We start from the raw sequence: 23,750 nt of genomic DNA on the forward strand, positions 1-23,750 counted from the left end.
TTCCCACGCGTTCCTGCAGGACTCAAGCCCTGCCTTAACCCTGCCAGTGTAATTATTGCAGTTTTTTTTATAAACTGCAATAATTACCTTGCAGGGTTAAGTCCTCCCCTAGTGGCTGTCTACTAGACAGCCACTAGAGGGAACTTCCTGGTCCCTAGCACAGATTATCTGTGCTAGAGCGTCGCTGGACGTCCTCAAGCTCTATTAAATTAATTTTCAATGCTTTCCTATGGGGTGCGCTAATGCGGCCGGTGGGCGGGATCAGTCTCGCTCACCGGCCGACGGAGTCAGAAAGAGGAGCGGCGGGGGAGGAGCAGGCAACGACGTGGGACATGTCGCTGCCTCAGGTAAGTCACTGAAGGGGTTTTCACCCCTTCAGTATCCGGGGATTGGGGGGTGGGAGGGAGAGGGACCCTCCAGTGCCAGGAAAACGGATCGTTTTCTTGGCACTGGAGTTTCCCTTTAACTACATCTTACTGTCATTTATTTAGACACTTGTTTATTATATTTATATGACATTATAAATATAATATATATTTACATGCACAACGCAGTACACTATTTTACCTCTCCTTAGAGATAAGTAATGATCTGGGATGTAAACATTTGTCACTATATATATTGGGGCAACATTGTTATAGCCAGCCTAATTCAGTTGTATATTGTATGCTGTTTCTTAATATTTGTCTTTTAAAAGAAATGTATTTATCAATATTTTCCCCTTTTGATTGTCTTTATACGCTTAAGTTTGATTGTTTGTTTATGCGGATTTAGGAAAGGTGGATCTAATTAGCATTAAGTACATCACTTCTGGGAAAAGCAGATAGCAGACAGACAGAGATGTGTTGAAGATGTGTTGTTTTTTTTTTTTTAAACATTCACAGAGCGTCAGTAAAATAAAAAATACATGATTTTTTTTTACCTAATTAGTGAAATATTTACTTGGCATTAGCAGGTCACTTAATTTCTGGCATTCGATTGGATACTAATTTTACGAAGATCGGGGTAATGATACTTTAGAAACATTGAGCAATGCTGTATGTTTAATAAAATGCAATACATTCAATTTAATACAATTTAGTTAATTTAATTTTTCTAGTTTTTCTAGGGTCTGAGAATGCTTTAACTTTACGTACCTATGTTTAACCCCTTAAGGACCAAACTTCTGGAATAAAAGGGAATCGTGACATGTCACACATGTCATGTGTCCTTAAGGGGTTAAAGCCTATTTGGACTAATCCTTAACCCCTTAAGGACCAAACTTCTGGAATAAAAGGGAATCATGACATGTCCCACATGTCATGTGTCCTTAAGGGGTTAAAGGGTCATCCACAATCTGCGAGTGCTCTTATTCTTGAACTATATTTACTGATGAGAAGCTGAACCTGAGTGCAATGTATGTTAAATCTAAAGGAATGTGCAGCATAGCATCTTGATCATATTACATGTGTAACATTGTCTGTTTGTCTTACCTGCCTGTAGTCTTCAGATACCAGGATAAATCCATTATTGTCAATGAGGTAGCAGTTGATAACCTAGAATAAAACATTATACAATACTTTATGTAGTTTAGCCTTTTCTTGTACAGTAAATATAATAAACACAATATATAATGTATAGATCTTGGTAGTCTCGGCCTAAAGTGGGTCTCTTAAGGGAAACAGTGAGTCAACGTATATTGAGAGCAAATCACCATTTAGGCCAAATAGGTGCTAAGTTTGTTCTTAGTTGTAGACATTTTCACTTTTACACTTTTTTGGTTTTAAAGCTGGAACTTAATTATCAACGTACTTAAACTCCCTGTTAGATGGACACTCTAAGCACCATAACCACTACAGGTTAGTGTAATTGTCATGGGCAGGATCGGTGCAAGACTATATTTTACCCTAGGCAAGACCACCAATTGCGCCCTCCGACCCCACAAAAATAAACTTTGCAAACGTTTTGTGTCTCTTTCTTTTCATAGCCCCTTTGTGTGTCTCTTTCTATTCCAACTCCTTTGTGTGTCACTTTTTCCCCTTCCTCAGGGTCCTCTGTGTGTCTTTGTCCTTCTCAGCCCTCTCTGTTTCACTTTATCCTTCCAGAGCCCCCTCTGTGTCTTTTTGTCCACCTAGCACCCCTATGTGTCTCTTTGTACCCCAAGACCTTTGTGGGTCTCTTTTTCCCCTTCCACAGCCTCTCTGTCTATCTCTACTTGATCAGCAACTTTGCAGATCTCTTTCTCCCCCTCAGGCCCTTTGTGTATCTCCCTTCTCACCCCAGCCCCTCTGTGTGTCTCTTTTTGTGTGACCCAGCCCTCTGTGTGTCTCTTTGCCCCAAGCCCTTCTCTGCGCTTCTTCCCCCTTAGCCCCTTGTGAAATCTTTTCAAGGCAGGTGTTCTGGTCAATTGCTGCGTCTTGAGTTCTGTGCAAATAAACTAACCAAACCAGGAAGTAACAGGACCTGTTGTCTAATTAAAAAGCCAGGGGGTGTAACCAGCATCATTTAGAAAAGTGTATATTTCTATTGAAATCTGCACTATTTCCAAAGTGAAAAACAAAAAGGACGCACTCTTCACACAAAAGGCTTTTCAGCAAGCTACAGTGCTTTAGGGGTCTGGAGTGTTCCTTTAAATAGCATGGCAGAATCACACTTAATACCTGACTGTGCAGCATGTGCTGGTTTCCTAGTTTGCTTTTACTGAGATCCTGTGAGAAGGTATCACCAAGTATGCCTGTGAGGTCAAGCCCCAGGTTTCTGGAACTTAGCAATGCCCTCAAGCATACATCAAATGTTGGGAACGTAGAAGAAACAGGGTTCCTAACATAAAACATTTCCTTAAAGAAACATGCCAAGCACCATAAACACCACAGAACAACGTTTATGGCTCTATGAGTGCCCTGGCATCTCCCTCTTGTAATTAATGAAAACATTTTACTCGCCACCTCTGTCTTACTCATGAGAGCTAATGGAAGTTCCTGCTTAGAACCTTCTGGCTCTCCGTGGCAAGTGTTGAGGCGGGTTTCACTAAAATGATTTCAATAATTACGACAGGGGCACCAGGGCAGCATGCTAAAGTGGTTATGGTGCTTAAAGTGTTACTTTATCGTTACTACAGAGAAAGCTGAGGGTCCCTGGTGGGGGGACGGGGAGTAATTTCCATGATGTCTCAAAACATGAATCTCAGAGTCACCTGGCACTGGTTCAGTGTATTTATCACCAGCAGTAAATGGATTTAGTAAAACAGATGAAAGATTTTAGGAAATTGTCTTAGGCTTTAATCACATATATTATAGTATTCCATAGATGGAGTAAAGAATGCTTTCAATTTGGCTGTTTAGAGAAAGATTCTACCCTGGAATAATTTCCTGTCTGGTTGTTGATTGTATTAAAATATTTGGGAATGAGTACTTAGAATTGAAGGTAACTTGTAATTATAGGATTTGTCTTTTTGTGGAAATGTTTGTTTGTTTTTGTTAATTACAGTAGTTTGCACACGATTTGTCACTTTTTTTTCAACAATTGTACATTGCATAAATTTTACAGAAGTTAAATAAGGAATTAGTTTAATGCTGAAGAAAAAAACAAAAAACTTCACAAACCATGGAGTCAAATAACTAAAATGTGAGTTGTGGTGAGCTGATAGGATTACAGGATTATTCACTTAAGTATGAAATGTCGAGAATTCGAAATGCATTAAAACTAAATTTCAAATTTTAGACCAAAATAGCCAAGCTGATGGAATTCTCCCAGTCACCTTTGTTTTTAGTTCAAATATTTTGGTCTCACATTTAAAATTAATTTTCCATTATTCTTAAATTCCTTTCAATGTCAACATCTTTTTCTACTGCTTATACCAACTTATACCAGAAAAATAACATTTAAAAAGATATAATCTGGGCACAGCCAAGAAGAGAGGGTGACAAGGTGAATGCTGGGAGATATTAAGTAGAAAAAAATACAAATATGTTGAAAAATAAAAGTCAATAAGCAACTAAAATATTAATACAAAAAACGGAAGTGTTAGATGCTATTTGTATATTTTTTATTTATTTTTTTATGATAGGACAACGAATATTCCTACTGTCAAACTAGATAAAATGTAATGAACTACATTTCCTATAAGGAATATGGAAATTGCATACTACTGTTATTTATCTGGCATAATGTAGTTATATTATGAAATATATACATATATTCAATATATACATAGTTACTTTACAATGTACCTTGGATTGGCAACTAACACAAATAGAGGATTTCTCAAAATTTGGGCTTGAATGTTGCAAGCCAGTTCTTCATCTCACCTCTTCTGTCTGTTTAGTCAATATACCCTTATTTTTTTTTTTTCACTATTAAGACCCTCTAAGTATGCTACATAGTATTTCATCACGTGGCAGTGTGGTCACCATTCCTTCAAGAACTCCCTTTGACTTGTGCAAGAATTTCAGCGGAAATAGCTGCGTTAGCCAAAAACAGGCTACAGAGCCTCAAAGTATGTATTCGTATGGCTTTTTTTTTTTTTAAGTTTTGTGGATTGATTTGCTGAGGTTAGCATAAAAAAACAAGAAAGATGTCATTCATTTTCTATATTCGCATATTGTGGCGAAAGTAACTTTGCCACTGGTTCTTGGAGGAGCCTGCTTGCCAGCCTCTTGCCCCAGGACTATGGCCCATGTATTAGACCTTGGTTCAAGACTGTGGAAAAACTTTGTTAGTGCCTATTCCCCTCTATGGTTCAGGATATGGGGCTTACCGAACAGATAAGACTAATGCTATTCATATACAGAATGAACTGTCGAATGGACCGACCACCCAGAACAGTCGTGTGCTGCTTATTGCTCTTATTGACCTCACTAATCGCAACGATCTAAGTGGTTAGCTGGGTGGCCGTCGTTCGTATGTGAGAACACGTGGTGGTGGCCATCTTTAGCCGCGAACACATACAGTGGTGTTTGGTCGTCGAGTGCATGGAACTATAATCGGACACTCAATGGCGCGAACACCAATGTGACTTCCATCTCTCCGTTCGTTCGACTGGATTCACTTGAAAAGAGCAGCGTTCGGTGGAAACACACTCCCAAACAAAAGACACAGACTAAGTATTCATACGGAAATAAAAAAGAGAAGTAGATGGCGCTTACACAGTAAAATAAAACCACAGTACTGGAGTGGAAAAAGGTGTTCCCCAACACCCTAAAATCAAAGTAATAAAATAGAGTATTTGAGAGCAACAAGTGCCAAATACACACACCACTCCCTGTGTTTAAAATAAGAAATAATGATACTTATATATATACAGGTACATATGGGAGATGTTCCATGTAGTAAATTCCTATAAAGATAAAAGATACATAGTATAGACTGTATATACAAAAAGAAATATATAAAAGTGATAGAATACACTCACGAATTCCAGAGCCGTGCCAGGCTCTGTATATAGTGCCCAAGGGTGCCTTAGAAGGCTATATGGAGAGTCTTGGATGATGTCCCCCAGAAGCAGGAAAAAGCAGCAAGTGATGATAAAAAAATATTGCATTTATTGTAAATAAAAGTTTAAAAATAACTGTGCAGGTCCCATATGGTGACACACAAAATCACAGTCATGCAGACGCGTTTCAACTCAGTCCGAGTTTTCATCAGTGCATAAATCATCCAGCTGCTGTTCCGTTTTAAATTCTCTGCTTTTCTGATTGCCGGTCACGTGGGCGGAAGTTCGGGTGGCCGGCGTCTGACATCACTTCCGGTATTTCGGCGCTCGTTTTTCCAGCTTAATTCTGTTCAATGCATTTGCCCAATTGAAGCTGGAAACTCCACATTGTAAATGGGCACCTTGTATAGTCCTTAAAGTGCATACATATAAGCAGTAGCTTGTAATATGGAAAGTGACATAGTTATATATACAGATAACGGCAATAATATAGTAGAGGGACTTAATTAATTGACAACTTATAGGTACATAATGCATAATGTCAATATCAGTTTGTTAGTGCATTTGCCCAAATGATGCAAAAGGCTCCATATTAAGAATGGGCATCTTTCATATCTTGCAGAATACATACATATAAACAATGATTAGTAGTACGAAAAATGACATAGTTGCTTGTGCAAATAGCAACAATAAAGCAGTAGTACATACTGAAAAGAAAAATATATATGTGTATTAATAAACAACATATAGGCACATAATATGTAATGCCTTAAAGGTGTATATCACCTCCAATTTATGTGGATATAGCCCCTATAGAATAAGATTGGTGGGGTGGAAGGGCCAAAAATATAAAAATAAATATAGATATAAATATAAAAAGCATATATCAAAAAGTATGTAAGAAATCAATAAATGAGGGCTAGTGTATTATAAAAAATGAGCCAACTCAAAATCTAAATTTAAGCCATTGGGGGATAAAGTGTTTAGTTCGAATATCCACCTGCTTTCAATTTTGCATAATTCTTTAAAATTGTCTTCCCCCCTCCAATCTTTTTTCTTTTGGGCAATGGCAATAAAATTAACATATGAAGGATCACTGTTATGGCATTGTGAAAAATGTGCAGAGACACTGTGTTTAGCATACCCCCTCTGTATATTGCCCAAGTGTTCCAGTATGCGGGTTTTTAAAGTTCTCGTGGTCATTCCCACATACTGTAGTCCACAAGGGCACCAGAGGAGGTATATCACATTGCTCGAGTGGCATGTGAGAATAGAATTAGTTTTATATTCCTTTTTGGATATGTTGGAAATAAATTTAGTACGTGTATCTTTTTTAAATTTTGTTCTTTTACAGGCTGTGCACATTTGACATGGATAGAAACCATGTTTTTGATTAAAGGTATTAGTATTAGCAGTATGGGTTTTTATATGGTTTTTAACCAATAAAGTTTGGAGATTTTTTGTACCTCTATATACGATTTTGGGTTTATCACCAATGATGTCATTAAGACCTTCATCAGTTCTCAAGATATGCCAGTATTTCTGAACAATGGATTTTATATGTCTAGCATCACCACTATAATCCAAAATTAATGGAGGTTCCTCTTTTTGCTCGATTATTTGTCTGTCTTTATATTCTAATAGGGACTCTCTATTTAGTTGTCTAGTTTCCTCGATTTGGCAATCTAAAATAATCGGATCATATTTCTTTTCAACAAAAAAGTTTTTTAATCGTCCCGCCTGTTCCTCATATTCCTCAATGTCACTGCAGTTTTTGAAAATACGATTGAACTGACTTTTGGGCACATTGCGCAACCACGGGTCGTAGTGACAACTCGTGGTGTCAATGTACCCATTAACATCCACCGGTTTAAAGTAAGTTCTAGTGGAAATATGATTGTTAGAGATATAAATCTCTAGATCTAAAAACTGGACCGACGTTTGGCTGATTTGACTAGTCAGGACAATATTTCTGCAATTGTCATTGAGGTCTTTCAAAAAGAGATCCAAAGAAATTCTGGACCCCTTCCATATAAAGAAGATGTCGTCGATATACCTGCGATAGAGGACCAGACCCGCCCCCATAGCCTCCCGACCTGGAAGGAAAGTGCCTTCCCAGTGGGACATGAACAAATTCGCATAGCTGGGAGCGAATCTGGTCCCCATCGCAGTACCGACTAACTGAAGAAAAAAGGAACCATCAAACCAAAAAAAAATTATTGGTGAGGATTAGATGGATACTATCTATAATAAAATTGATCTGGTTCTCAACAAACTTGTTGCTGTGTTGCAAAAAATATTTAATAGCTTCACAGCCCAGCCTTTGTGGACTACAGTATGTGGGAATGACCACGAGAACTTTAAAAACCCGCATACTGGAACACTTGGGCAATATACAGAGGGGGTATGCTAAACACAGTGTCTCTGCACATTTTTCACAATGCTATAACAGTGATCCTTCATATGGTAATTTTATTGCCATTGCCCAAAAGAAAAAAGATTGGAGGGGGGAAGACAATTTTAAAGAATTATGCAAAATTGAAAGCAGGTGGATATTCGAACTAAACACTTTATCCCCCAATGGCTTAAATTTAGATTTTGAGTTGGCTAATTTTTTATAATACACTAGCCCTCATTTATTGATTTCTTACATACTTTTTGATATATGCTTTTTATATTTATATCTATATTTATTTTTATATTTTTGGCCCTTCCACCCCACCAATCTTATTCTATAGGGGCTATATCCACATAAATTGGAGGTGATATACACCTTTAAGGCATTACATATTATGTGCCTATATGTTGTTTATTAATACACATATATATTTTTCTTTTCAGTATGTACTACTGCTTTATTGTTGCTATTTGCACAAGCAACTATGTCATTTTTCGTACTACTAATCATTGTTTATATGTATGTATTCTGCAAGATATGAAAGATGCCCATTCTTAATATGGAGCCTTTTGCAGCATTTGGGCAAATGCACTAACAAACTGATATTGACATTATGCATTATGTACCTATAAGTTGTCAATTAATTAAGTCCCTCTACTATATTATTGCCGTTATCTGTATATATAACTATGTCACTTTCCATATTACAAGCTACTGCTTATATGTATGCACTTTAAGGACTATACAAGGTGCCCATTTACAATGTGGAGTTTCCAGCTTCAATTGGGCAAATGCATTGAACAGAATTAAGCTGGAAAAACGAGCGCCGAAATACCGGAAGTGATGTCAGACGCCGGCCACCCGAACTTCCGCCCACGTGACCGGCAATCAGAAAAGCGGAGAATTTAAAACGGAACAGCAGCTGGATGATTTATGCACTGATGAAAACTCGGACTGAGTTGAAACGCGTCTGCATGACTGTGATTTTGTGTGTCACCATATGGGACCTGCACAGTTATTTTTAAACTTTTATTTACAATAAATGTAATATTTTTTTATCATCACTTGCTGCTTTTTCCTGCTTCTGGGGGACATCATCCAAGACTCTCCATATAGCCTTCTAAGGCACCCTTGGGCACTCTATACAGAGCCTGGCACGGCTCTGGAATTCGTGAGTGTATTCTATCACTTTCATATATTTCTTTTTGTATATACAGTCTATACTATGTATCTTTTATCTTTATAGGAATTTACTACATGGAACATCTCCCATATGTACCTGTATATATATAAGTATCATTATTTCTTATTTTATACACAGGGAGTGGTGTGTGTATTTGGCACTTGTTGCTCTCAAATACTCTATTTTATTACTAAGTATTCATACGAACTGGTTACATTCATATTTCTGCTATATTGTGAACTACCGAACTAGACTGACCGCAAGCCCTGATTCTCTGGAACTGTTCTGGGCATGGGACCATGCGTGCGATCGGTCAAACTAAGACTTCCATGGAAATCCTGAACCCCTGAACCGATCTGGGTGATTTTTAGATATGTTGGTCCCTCAGATCGAGGCTATCATGAGATATGACTATATTGGGGTTTGCATGTGTTTTGGGGGTATTTTTAATTTGTTATAAAAATTTGTTTTTTTTTGTGTCTGGAGATAATTGAGTTAAAACAGTGCTTGACTCAAGTATCTCCCAGGTACAGGGGAGGGATTAACCTATTATATATGGTAGTGTCCTGGATCTGAGAGCCAATGCGAATGTGTATTTATTTCTATTGTGGTTTACTCTCAGGTCCAGAGGGAAGTGTCCCTTGCATGGGGACCTGCATGTAAGGCCAGTTGTGGCTACCATTAAACAGTTTCTCTTCACCCTCAACATAGAGTCTCATCTCATATGTGGAGGGGACAGCTATATTTACTCTGGGGATTACCATATCACCATACTCCCCTGGGATTATAATCACTTGCTCTTTTAAGAGCATATTGCTACACTCTCTTGGAGGAGAGGTCTATCCACTGGAAGCTGGATCCTGGTCTTGGGTACAGGGTGGGTGGAGGAGAGCGAGACCCCAACCAAGCTATAATGCTGGAAGTGGGTACTACAGTGCTGGTGGTGTCTGGTGGAGTGCTTGGAGTACTCAGTGAGCACTAGGAGCATCGAATGGTGGAGGCACCCGGTCGGGGTGGCAGGCGGCCTGCCTCACATATTAATAAAATCATTGTGTCAGTATTGATCCTAAACAAGGGACAAAGTAATATTTTTCATTTTGGTTGCTGAATTAAACAGGTGGCAAAGGCTTTTTGAAGAAATTGATCCCATACGTCTCTTTAAGAGGTTTAAACTGTATTTTTAATTGGACACTGAATTGAAGGCTGTCACTATTAGCGTTCTGGTAGTTTAAGTCTCTAAAGCTTTCGACTGTATGTAAAGCCTAAATCACATCTTCTACTGCAACTTAAAACACTTTTCAAATAGTGAGGTTGTAATCAAATGTGTGGTTTGCCGCAAACCAAGCCAGTTTCACTGGAAGTCAAAGGGTTATATTGATTCAAAATATGACTTGATTTTACTGAATCAAATATTAAATGACAACAACCTACAACATAAAAATATATTCTGATATCTACAGAATATAAGGAGGATTTGTCTTAAAAATTCAGTATGCTGTTTAATATTTCTTATATGAACAAGAATACCTTCACGTTCTAAAACAGAACACGTGCTTTTTCTAACCAGAGTCGAGTTCTGAAAATAGGTTCCACATTTGGTATTGTGATTGAACTGCAACAAATCTACTTTTATTTTAAAAAAAAAATATATATGTAAAGTAAATTAGAAAGGAAGTGGTTGATCAGGAAATATTTGTACATAATCGGGCTGCTGGAAGGATTTCTAAGAAGTCTGTTCAGATTTCGTGCTTTAAATTCTGATTTATTGCACAAAAAGTGGTTCTTTTGGGGGGATTTTCTGTTACATGGTAAAATACGTGAAATACGAGATGTTTTTCCCCATAGAAGAGATTTGTTTCTCAACATTTTCCAAATCCAATCTCTATCAAAATAGCAACTCTGTTGAAGTTGCAAAGGCACAGCACAGACCGTCCTGGAGATTTTAAACTGAGTTCTAACACCAAGTACAATATGCAGAAAATGCCATACTTGTATTATATAAAATTGTATATATTGATTTTGGGGTATTTTAGTGTTACTTTAGTCTGTAAGGTGATCATGTCCTGTGCTAACTCTTTCTCACATTTTGAATGATTTGGCAATCTCTACTTTTAATCTACTGAATTGCTGGAGGGTAATGCACCCAGATGACCTTGACCTGACATTATTTTTTTTTAAACATATTTCAAACAAAGACTTCACACAGGTAAATATGGAATCTTTATTTATCAGTTTTATTTAAATGGGATGTGATTTGATTTGGGAGTGGTTAGCGGCTTGTGGACCACTAGATCAAAGGTGGGGTACATTTGGGTATTTAGGAGCACAGGATTGTGAATCCTCAGGTTGCATTATTATAGGTCCAAATGATTGGGCATACTCTGGCCATATTACTATTATGATGCCAGAGGACTGGTAATCCCCTGATCCCAATAATTATTACCCTCCACCCCAAAACCCACAGGATGGGATAGAGCTCACATTTTCTATGTTGTATGTCTCCCCTTCATCAAGTCAATCACATGGGGTGGAGAAAAAGAGATGACCATAGATCATATATCTCCAGGATATGGTAAGGTGCACATGGGGTGGGCTTAGATTTCTGTAGAACCCATAGTTTTGGCTTGACAAAAACTATAACAACTGCACTCACAGCCGTCTTGCACTCTAATCACTGCAATAAACTCTACTGATTATAGTGGTTAGCGTGTCCATTTAAATGCAACGTTTGTCGAATATACAATCACTATCCAAGTTCTTTGGTAGATTTTATTTATTTTACTTTTTTCGGTCAACCTTTTACATACTGCATAGTTTTCTTTTATAAATGATTCTATATATTTGAAAAAGGCAACTAGATATAACAAAAGCCTTCTAGTGACATTTAGAAATGTGTGGTGCTGTCACCACCATCTTCATGAGTTTATCAAGGTCAGCTAACAGTGCAATATCATAAGATACTGACAAATACGGATTATGTCAAAGAATATAATTAGGCTGATTATTTTTGCTAATCAAAAGTAGATGACAAATGAAAGACAGAATAGTAACCAGTATGCCAGGGTCAGAACCAGAATTGAGAAATGAGATATTCAACCTGGGTGAAAAAAAACTTCAAATATTTTAAGGAGGAAGTTTAAATCTCAGGCACTGGCTGTTTATATGCATTATTATTATATTATTATCATCATCATCATCTTTCAGCCAGGTATTAGATCATTGTGAAAATTCCAAAGACATATAGAAGATGTATTAACATTGTAGCATTACAAGTGCACAATTCTATATAAATTCTTTGAACGATAATCATGTTATTCATATTTATAGTATGAATACAATTGTAAACCTGAATTGAAAACTAGATATTGGCAAATAGCAGCTGTTGTCCACAAACATAACTCTAACCTTTATATACATTAATTCCCTGCCTTATGCTGCCATACATTTAACATAAAGAACGCTGCAACGGATTGCCTGGCACCACAACTGGGTACTTCCGTTGAAGGGTGCTCCTAGCGCTTCCTGAGGACTCCAAGCACTGCAGCAGACACCATAACCACCGTAGACTTCTCCAGAGAGCAGACCAGGAACAAGCAGAACAAGAGCTTAGCAGTGATTAAGCAAGGGAATATGACAAGCATAGCAATCCCTTGTAGCAGATTCCCCCAATAAGAGACGGCACTCCAAATTGAGGGTAAAGTAGAACTCAGGTTTAATGACACATACTCTGCTTTTATGCAATTCTCCCCTGCAAGGGAGATGCCCACATACAATTATGCATTACCCAATCACACAATGGTTACATCCCACAGATTCCCTCCCCTTAGCCTGAGAGGTAACCCAATTATCCGTACAATTGAAACATACTTTTTACCCAACTTTCATAACTCTAAAACCATACATCCAATATTAATAACATGGATTTGGGCTGTGCGGTCGGTCTATTTTACACCGTGAAAACGACTAAGTCCCATTCGAACAAGCGTTCCAGTCTTCGAACGGGACTTAGTCTCCAGCTGCAGTGTCGAAGAAGGTACGGGTCAGCGGTGTTCGTACATTTGGGTAGCCGCAAACAGTTCCATAGATTTGGCTGCACACACCGCTGACCGTGTTCGAATAAGTTAAAATGGCCGCCGCCACGTGTTCGTTTGTCGAATGGCGGCCACTTCGACGACTTCGGCACTTCGACACTTCAACGACTTCGGCACTTCGACTGCATTCGAAGTGCCAGTTTAAAAGTTGTAACACTGCTCCCAAGTATTTAAGGGGCCAGGAACAGCATACAAAAATCCATTGTGCCCAAATACACTTCTTAAAGGGTTAATACACCCCAGGGCCATAGTCGCAGGGCAGGAGGCTAGCAACCAGGCTCCTCCAGTTCACAGTGGCGAGGTTGGTTCCGCCACAAATGCTAGCACTAACTCTACAACTAACACTAACTCACTAGTCCTAGCCTAAAGTACTGTGTAATTTAAAAGACACATAACAGTGAAGCATTTTTTGTGTAAAAATGATGCTGTGAAGGAATGCCCCATCACTTGTTTCGGTTGTAATCGTTTCCCCCTGTTCGTTTGTTCAAATGAAATTCCCCTGGTGCCGTTCCCAAATGAAGACCACCCCAAAATCTAATAAGAATATGGAATACAAATTATCCAGTACAAAATCTATTACTAAAAGGCTACCCTGGGTGGCCACCCTTTTTGTATACCAAATGCACGTGGTCGACAGAATGGATGGCAGCCATCTTGTCTCCTGAACACAGGCGAGTGCCTGGTCGGCAAGTGCCTGGAACTTATTTCAGCTAGGCACTCCAATAAACACCAGTGAATATGGAACTGCTGCCCGTTCAAGTTCCTGACCACCTATATGGCATTTGGGAGATATAAACTACCAAATGGGGGAGCATAAAAGCGTTCGTATATTATGTATGGATTTTGTATAAAAACCCACGAAGTGAGACCAACCATTGCCATGATTTCCCTGGAACTGGTTTTTGGATATGATAGTCACTCATCAGGGCTATCCGGGGATGTGACTCAAGGAGTTTCCATGAATTTGGGGGGTACTTTTGGGGTGTTTAAATTTTTTTATATTTTTCTGTACCTGGGAAATAAAAAATTTAAAGTGTAAGTTTCCTGACTCGATTATCTCTCAGGCACAGGGGAGGAGTTTACTGTATGTATAATTTGTGAGTGGTTGCCTGCATTAAACAGATCTACTCCCAGCATCCAGTCTCGACTAATGTGTGGGGGGGAACAGAGGAAAAAGCGATACCAGGGATATTTACTTTGATGAGTGTTGGAGCTACGTTATTTTGGGGAAAGGGAATCCGTGGAGGCGATATATTGGCGGCCCGCCACATCTGGTGGCAGCGGTGATATGGTCCCTTTTTCCTGGAGCTCTAAGATCGGATACGCTCAACTTAAGCGCTCTACCTTGAAGGAGTTATTGGAAGCACGAGGAGGTATTACCAGCCGCAAGGCAAAGAGAGTTTTGATCAGCGAACTGATGGAGCTGGATCGAGAGAACTTGGCCACGGCAAACCCTTCAGTTCTCACAGAATATGCCGAACAGATGAGGGAGATTCGGGAAAGATTGGCACAGTTTGGCCCAAACCCACCTCAGGAGATAATATTAAGGATCATTGTGGATGCAGATGTGAAAGCAAGGGATAAACGCAAACTGCCATTTCGCATGCTGGAACTTCAACGAACGGCAGCCTCTCCCACAAACAGTCCCAGTTTCACACTGGAGCCGCAAAAGATACCATTTAACACTTTTAAAACTTTTCAAGAATTAGAGGGAGAGATTGATGGCTATTTAGCAGACTTTGAACGCGAGTGTGCCCTGCACAAAGTAGCGGAGTAAGAATGGGTACATTTCCTGGCTCGGAAGTTGTCTGGTAAAGCTGCTGAAGCCTTCAGAGCCATACCAGACCAAGAGATTCACAGCTATGAGCAGGTAAAGGAAGCGCTCTTAGCAAGGTATGCATTTACTCCAGAAGCCTAGCGCAGAGAATTCAGGGAACTAAGAATGGCTGACAAAGATTCTTATACAGAGTGGGCTTCCTGAATGCACAGAGCTGCTTCCCACTGGATTAATGACTCGACCACCTTGGAGGATGTGTAACAATTATTATTACTAGAACAATTTTTCAATTTGGTACATCCTGAAGTCAAAGACGGGGTGACCGCAGACACCTAACTCTTCCAGAGCTAGCCAGTTTAGCGTACAAATACACAGATGACTGCAAGTTGGACCGGTCTCAGCCCCGGGTTCAAACTCCCAGGATTGAACCAGCACTACTTACAACAGGAGGGAACTATCACCCTCTCCCATGACCCACTCCTGAGGTTTATGTACCCCAACAATAGACCAGACCTCGTTGTTTTTGCTGTAAGCAAATAGGTCATATTCGAAACAACAGTCCCCTGGAGCCTTCTCGACCTAACTGGAACTGTCAGGGAACCCCAAGTCCTTGGGCCACTACACACTGCATGGACACCACCAGTTCTTGAGCCTGGGATGCTACTGAGGTGGGCTGAGAAGAACCGCTAGGAGAACTGCATGAAGTCGACCTGGTACAGGCAGCCACCAATGACAACCGACAACACCACAGGCTGCTGGTTCTTATCAACGGACAAGACACACTGGAGCAACCATCACCCTCATCCAACAACACTTTGTTGACAGCACAGATCATCCTGGGAAGTCTGTTGCTGTTAGGGTAGCTGGGGAAGCTATCTACCGACTGTCTACTGCCCGGGTACATGTGGATTGTGGTGCAGGAGCCGGTACAGTGGATGTCAGAGTGATGAAGGATTTACCAGCAAAAGTCCTGTTAGGAAATTACCTGGGACCGTTAACTTCTGGATTAGCTTCCACGACCACACCTGAAGTTAAAGCTGGGACTACCAGAGCCCAGGCACGAGCTATGGACACTCAATCACTTTCTGCATTCAGGCCCAGGTAAGAACCCCTACCCCGACTGTAGCAATAGAACCCTTGACCTGGGGACTTTGAAAGGGAAATATAGGGATAGGGCTATAACTGATATGAGGGGATTGGGCGGAGAGCAGTTTCTGTGGGAAGGAGGCAGACTATCCTGGATCACTGAATCCAAGTCAAACACCCCTGGGCCCATTCAGAAGCATCCACTGGTAGTGCCAGAGAAACACCGGTTGGAGCTACTGAAGTTGGCACATGATGTACCGCTAGCAGGACATCTGGGAATACGATGGACATCCTATCGGGTAACCCAGAACTTCTTTTGGCCCACCAGTAGGTGGGCAAAAGTGGTGACCACCCAAAAGCTAAGTTGGTTTCTATGTCCATTATCGAGGAGCCCTTTAGCTGGGTAGCGGTGGACCTGATAGGACCCTTAGCACAGCTTAGCCACTCCAGTAAGAGATATATCCCTACTGTAGTGGACTATACCACTCGGGGAAGAAGCCTGTGGAGGCGGGCGAAACTCGTCACACGGACGTCATTGGAGGGCGGACCCGGAAGCGATCACGTGGCCGGACTACAACCAGGAAGCGTTTTCGAGTATATTTGTTTTATGCTTTTATGTGGGTGACTCTGCGAGTTCATACCCACCACATCCAAAGTAAGGGTTTTTAACCTTTTTTGTATAATAAACCTAATTGTGATACTATTCAATTGGGGGTCCTGCCCTTCTTCCTTTTATACACAGCACAGCAGAATCATCAGTGGACATATCCTTTGGATTATCCTGCAGTGTGGGGATATCCCCTCTCCCAAGGAGCATTTCAAACCCAGAGCCAGGGGTGATAGGGCTCTGGGACATGTGAGTTTTTTTCATACAACTCCTTTTCTCCATATTACTATTACCAGATGGTCTGCACCATTATTTGTTTCTTTGTATTTACAGATTAATTTAGCGCGTTCTTTTTGGTAATTATTGTTTTGCTTTTCACATTTTTTTGTGCATTGTATTTTTGAACGCTGCCATATTATCTGTTTGGGATTTTAGCGCTCACACATTGGTTATTGTATACCACTCGGGACCCCGAGGCTGTGGCTGTACCCAATATCCAGGCAGAGACAGTGGCTGATGCCCTGGTCAAAATATTCTCCAGAGTAGGATTTCCACTTGAGATTCTTTCTGACCAAAGTACTCTTTGAAGTGACCCATCAGCTGTGGAAAGTCTGTGGGATCAAGCCCCTTATGAGTTCGACTTATCACTCCCAGACCAGGTCTCTGGGAGCGGTTTAATAGAACCCTTAAAACAAATGTTAAGTATGTTTACTACCACTTTCAGAGATTAGGAAAGTTTCTGCCACACCTCCTATTTGCTTACCGGGAGGTGCCACAGGAATCTACTGGGTTCTCCACGTTTGAGCTGTTATTTGGGAGGTGGGTACGGGGACTCCTAGACCTTATCCGGGAGCATTGGGAGGAAGTGACAGAAATAGCAGGGACCCTGATTGTGCTGGAGCTGAGGGACCGGATGGAGTGAGAACCTCCAGCAGCTCAGCAGTGCCCCAAAACGGGATGGCACTACCTGTTTCTGTGTGGATTACAGGCGACTGAATGATAAGACAGTCACCGATGCCTACCCCATGCCTCGGGTAGATGAAGTGTTAGATCGTATCGCTAGGGGCGCTATCTGACTACCACTGACCTGTGCAGAGGGTATTGGCAGATTCCCCTAGTGGAAGAGGAGATCCCCAAACTGGCCTTCGTCCCCCCGTTTGGCTAATACCAGTTCAGAGTTATGTTGTTCGGGATGAAGAATGCCCCAGCCACTTTTAAAAGGATGGTAGATCACCTGTTAGATGGTCTCCAGGATTATGCGTGTGCATACCTGGATGACATAGCCATTTGCAGTGACACCTGTGAGGCTCACTTAGAGCACCTAGGGACCGTAATAGATAGAATAAGGGAGGCCGGCCTAACCTTGAATCCAGACAAGTGTCACATTGGTATGGCGGAGGTACAGTATCTGGGCCACCGTGTAGGATGTGGAAAGTAACGTCGCGAACCAGCCAAGATTGAGGCTGTTGCTAGCTGGCCCACTTCCCGTACATAAGTCATGGCTTTCCTGGGGACAACCGGCTACTATAGACTTTTTGTCCCAGAATATAGTGCTATAGCCAAGCCCATGACTGGCTTAAACAAAAAGAACTTACCTAGGCATGTCCTGTGGTCTCCAGAATGTGAAACAGTGTTCCAAGCCTTAAAACAAGCTCTTGTCAATACCCCTGTCCTAGCTGCCCCAGATCCTAACAAACATTTTATTGTCCATACAGAAGCTTCCGTGTTTGGACTTGAGCAGTTTTAAGCCAAGTCAGCGAGGATGGGCATCCACTGGCCTATCTGAGTTCTTACCGAGAGACGTTAGCTACGCAGTTATTGAAAAGGAGTGACAGGACCTGGTGTGGGCACTGAAAATATTAACACCATACCTTCCTCATCACCGACCACAACCCATTAGTATGGTCACTGGAGACAATGCCAGACTCCTGAGGTGGAGCCTAGCCCTGCAGCCATACAATTTTACCATTCACTACAAACCCGGTAAACAGAATGGGAACGTAGACGGGCTATATCGACTGAGCTAGCCAACCCAAAAGACTGATTTTATATCCCGGACATCCCAAACTTGACCCGAAAAGGGTCAAACCGTATCTGCCAGAGACATGGATGAAGGGGGAACAGTGTGAATGAATGCCCCATCACTTGTTTTGGTTGTAATCATTTTCCCCTGTTTGTTTGTTCATACGAAATTCCCCTGGTTAGGTTCCCGAACGAAGACCACCCCAACATCTAATTAGAACGCGGAATACAAAGTATTCAGTATAAAGCCCCAATGGAAACTATTATTGAAAGGCTCCCCTGGATGGTCTTCCGAACGTAGGCAGAGGTACCTGGTCGTCGAGTGCCTGGAACTTATTTGGGCTAGACACTACCGTGAACACGGGTGAATATGGAACTGCTGCCTGTTCAAATTCCCGACCACATATACGAACAGTGTTCGGGAGATATAAACTACCGAATGGGGAGAGCATTCAACACCTAAAAGCATTCACATATTATGTATGGATTTTATATAAAAACCCACAAACTGAGACCGGCAGTTACCACAATTTCCCTGGAACTGTTTGGGCTTCTAAGTCATGGACGGCATATGCAAATTAGCTCAACAAAGAACCAAATTTTTCCCTCACCAAATTATGCCCACCCAAGATCCCTTGCAGTAGTGAGGAAAAGCAAGTCTTATGGCTTGACTGGTGTGTGTAGTTTAGCAATGTATTAACTATCCACTTACTTCAGGTGGAAGGGGTTTTCATCCACACTTTTTTCCCCACCACAACTCTCTAGGTATATATATATATACACAAGTGTTCAAGTAGAGATTGTAGCTGTATTAGTCCAGTGATGCAGATGTAAAAAAACAGATACAATTTGTATCTTGTAATACCTTTTTTATGGACTAAAAGAATTTTGTAATGACAAGAACCCCACTTTCTCAAGTCTAAAGCATTTCACAGGGAGGTTCTCACAAAAGCTTGTTGTTACAAAATTCTGTTAATCCAATAAAAAAGGTATTACAAGATACAAATTGTATCTGTTTTTTTACATCTGCATCACTGGACTAATGCAGCTACAATCTCTATATGTATATATATATATAGATATTTGTGGTCGGGACACAACAGACCATAAGTTATAAGAAATAAACATAATAAGCGTAACATAGGGAATATACATTAGTCAGTTGAGGTGTGGCAAAACTGATTTTCTGGTAGCCCTATAAGGAATTAGTTCAGAAAAGTGTCCTGAAAATCATAAGTGGAGGGTGGGATACGTACTAGATCGAACAAGATACTCTAAATTACTGGCAAGAGGAAGTGAGTACTTTAACTAGCCGAAACTAATCCCTCTCACAACTCCAGTTTCCTGCCTTTATATATAATATCTAAATATAATATATATATATATACACATTTAACATGATCTGCTTGTTCTTTCCTACATATGTACAGTCATGTGTATTCATTACACAGATCCCCTTTGTGCAGTATGTGGACCCTAATCTAAAGCACAACTGGGCCATATATACCCCGGTCTGCTTGGGATTAGTGGAGAGTTGTACTGCCATGATTTGATAGTGCTTTTTGGTCCTGTGGTTTATTAAGAGTCACTCTCCGTCTCTCTGTTAATATGTATATGAATCATTTTAACACTTACTTCATCATCACAACTTTTGGAACACTTTCCATCCAGGGATGCACACTATAAATAAATTTAAAAAAAAAAGAGAGAAATAATAAGAAAACAAGAAGTAATCACAGTTTTTTTTGGTGCATCAGTATTTTATGATTATTTGATATTTGCATACATCTGATGTAAAATGCCAAAATTGCATGTGTCAGTACTTGACATACTTGAAAATGAGGGAAATCTCAATGTATCCATCCTGGTAAAATATGTTATAAATAAATCAAAAGTCCAAACTTATTACGGCTGGATTAATAAACTTCTAAAAAAAAAATTAGAATGCAAAAAAATAAAAAGCTTAAGAACAGTGATTTACATATGACTATGTACGTACATTACAATTGATGGGATCAGACAGCTGGTAACAGAAGGATATTATGGTTTTATGATAATCCGCTTAAGTATCCATTGATGATAAAAGAATAAAAATACAGCATTGCTTAGTCTTTGTAGAAGAAATGCTTGGTTATTTTAGTAAATGGAACTTTAATGAATGGGAAATTTGGGTATAGAAACATAGAAACATAGAATGTGACGGCAGATAAGACCCATTCGGCCCATCTAGTCTGCCCAATTTTCTAAATACTTTCATTAGTCCCTGGCCTTATCTTATAGTTAGGATAGCCTTATGCCTATCCCACGCATGCTTAAACTCCTTTACTGTGTTAACCTCTACCACTTCAGCTGGAAGGCTATTCCATGCATCCACTACCCTCTCAGTAAAGTAATACATCCTGATATTATTTTTAAACCTTTGTCCCTCTAATTTAAGACTATGTCCTCTTGTTGTGGTAGTTTTTCTTCTTTTAAATATAGTCTCCTCCTTTACTGTGTTGATTCCCTTTATGTATTTAAATGTTTCTATCATATCCCCCCTGTCTCGTCTTTCTTCCAAGCTATACATGTTAAGATCCTTTAACCTTTCCTAGTTGAATTACCTTTTTACTCCATTCTGAGGTGGACCTGTCACCTAGGGATGTATTCTAGTACTATAGTGTCAGGAATACAGATTTGTATTACTAGCACTATAGTATTCCTTTAAGACAATTTCACAGAATAAGTCAAAGATTTTCAAAGCAATCTAAAGTGTCTGCTAAAAAACTGAGCACTAAAATGTGCTTAATATAGGAATCTGGAAATTTTTAAACCTTTGTCCCTCTAATTTAAGACTATGTGGTAGTTTTTCTTCTTTTAAATATAGTCTCCTCCTTTACTGTATAATTTTATTAACGGCACCACAAGGCTAAAATATCTCCTCTTTAACGGGATTGCAATCACTGAAACTTGAGTGTTTAAAATGCTTCTTTTAACCAGTATGATAATGGTTAAAGCAGTGTTGGAAATTGTGATTGTGTTTGCAATGTTGACCGGTCATACGCAGGTGTTAAAATGTCGATAAATGAATGTGAATGTGGCTTTCAAAACAGACATTGTATTTTAACTTACCTGTCTGCTGGCAATCCAAAATTTCCTCTGGAAAAATTCAAGTTTCATCTGGATTCCTACAGCTAGAACACAACAAAAAGAAAGCATTTAGACTTGAGAGAGGATACACATAAAATATCTATCCCCTATATATTATTGACTTCTTGTAAAAGGGCCTCATGTTATGTACTTGGCCCCAGCTCGATGATCCATTATTCAGCTGTAAAACTAGCTCACTGATCCATTGTTCAACTGTAAAATTATATGTCCTAAAATAAATTTGGCATTAGCCCTTTCGAGAGTCACAGGTTCACTACTATACTGGGAAAAGCAGTGCAGCTACACTAATTTCAGTGTGGTCAGATACATGGAGCCTGATAAATATCATGTTTTGGGGCCCTGACTCTGAGAATACATCACTTTGGATTATATATCAGGTATAGTATAATCTAACTTTTTTTTTAATTTTTATTATTATTATTATAGGTCATTATAAAATTATAGACTATAAGCTTTATACAAAACGGGTGTAAACCTAATGTTATCAGAGATGGAACAGCATTTTAAGAGAGTAGTACCTGCCACAATGTCTGCGTTTATGAAAGCAATTGGGTACCTCCTAACGCTGGAAATTTAAAATCTGGGGGAAAAGGCAAAGGCATGTAGTAGGCACTTGATGGCGCATACATCCAAAACTATGAAGTGTTAATTTGACTGGCAGTAACCCTCTACAGGCCTTCTGTGAACATGAGTGCTAATAAACTTTGTTTGCACAATGTGAATGCCTGCAATTTCAAGTTTGTGATTGGCTTTCTGGGGTCTCTAGTGCCTCCTCATACCTCCCTCAAGAAGTCCAAGAAGTGGAATGCCGGTGGGAAGGTGGTAGGGGGTGGGTCACTGATGTTATTGAGTCACTGGCTTCATCCTAAAAGGGGCAGGACTGTGCTCGTCCACACCTTTCCTGGGAAGTAATCTGGTGTGAATGTATGCCACTCTGTCTGCCTATCGTTATCATGTTAAGTCAACTCACTTTGTGACAGGGAAGTAAGTCAGGATGGCGAGCAGGACCCAAAAATTGCGACTGTGCCACCAGAATCTAGACAGTTGGAGGCATTCCTTTAGATTCAGGACACCAGAGACCTGTAACTGTCCTGAACTTTAGGACAGTTGGAAGACAGGCTTTTATTCACTTTTGTATCAACAGCAAAAACAGATGTGAGAAAGGCTGAACTTTCACTTTTCAGCCTATGTAACTATGTGACTAAAGTGAACTATAGTTTTTTATAAGGAACTTCTGTTAGCATAAATAATCTCAAAATATCCTTCATAATTGTAAATGTCAATAAGATACTGCCTCTAATGGTGTATAAAATGTATGTATCAGTACCTCTGTTTCTATCAAGGATTTACCCCCTTCTATAGGAGCAGGTGTGAGTTTGTTTTCTTTGTGAGTTTCATACTTGATGTGAAGAACTTAACACAAAAGACTATAATTCACTATGTCCCCCTTGTTTACCCCACTCCCCTATGTGTGTGCATACCAGTGTCTCTTTCCCCCTGGTTCTCAGAGAGCTGGAGTAACCAAACACCACCAGCGGGAGCTACCTGCGTTTACCCTGGAATTCCGGCTTGGCCATGTTCAGGGCCTTGTCCAGGTCCTATTGTACCCTGTTTTTTTTACCTTTTCCTGATGGCTTAGGAGGGTGCTTTTTGGAGGGAAGTTACTACCCGTCAGGGCAACTAGTCGCTCGGGATGGAGCTCCCCTACCTCGAGCAGCTAGAGCTACTGAACTTTCATAGGTCGGCTAGATCTTTAACCCAATGGCATTTGGAGAATATCCCATGGATCTGATCACTATTTTCACAGAATGGGCACTTGGATCAGACCTATCCAGGGATATAGAATATGTTGTTTTCATTGATGTTTTTTTTTTTTTTTTTCAATGTTGCGGGAGATAGTTAGATTAACCGAGAGCTGACACAATTATCTTGCAGACTGGATGTGCTTAATGTATGTTGAGGGTCTGTGTATACCTGTCTCATTTTACAATAAAACCAGTTGTTTTACCCTTCATCAAGTCTTGAC

At 40.1% G+C, this 23,750-nt stretch overlaps 1 protein-coding gene across 1 annotated transcript in view; it reads right to left on the minus strand.

Moving 5' to 3' along the window:
- The window catches only part of CACNA2D3 (calcium voltage-gated channel auxiliary subunit alpha2delta 3), an 868,261-nt gene that overhangs the window by 103,658 nt on the left and 740,853 nt on the right, over nucleotides 1–23,750 (minus strand). The window contains exons 28-30 of the mRNA XM_063428162.1: nucleotides 21,686–21,747; nucleotides 20,210–20,254; nucleotides 1,473–1,535 (exon numbers count right to left, since the gene is read on the minus strand). Coding sequence (XP_063284232.1) covers nucleotides 1,473–1,535; nucleotides 20,210–20,254; nucleotides 21,686–21,747 — 170 coding nt within the window. The remainder of the gene's footprint in view (nucleotides 1–1,472; nucleotides 1,536–20,209; nucleotides 20,255–21,685; nucleotides 21,748–23,750) is intronic.

This window comes from Pelobates fuscus, chromosome 7, assembly GCF_036172605.1.
Source record: "Pelobates fuscus isolate aPelFus1 chromosome 7, aPelFus1.pri, whole genome shotgun sequence".
Lineage (NCBI taxonomy): Eukaryota > Metazoa > Chordata > Amphibia > Anura > Pelobatidae > Pelobates > Pelobates fuscus.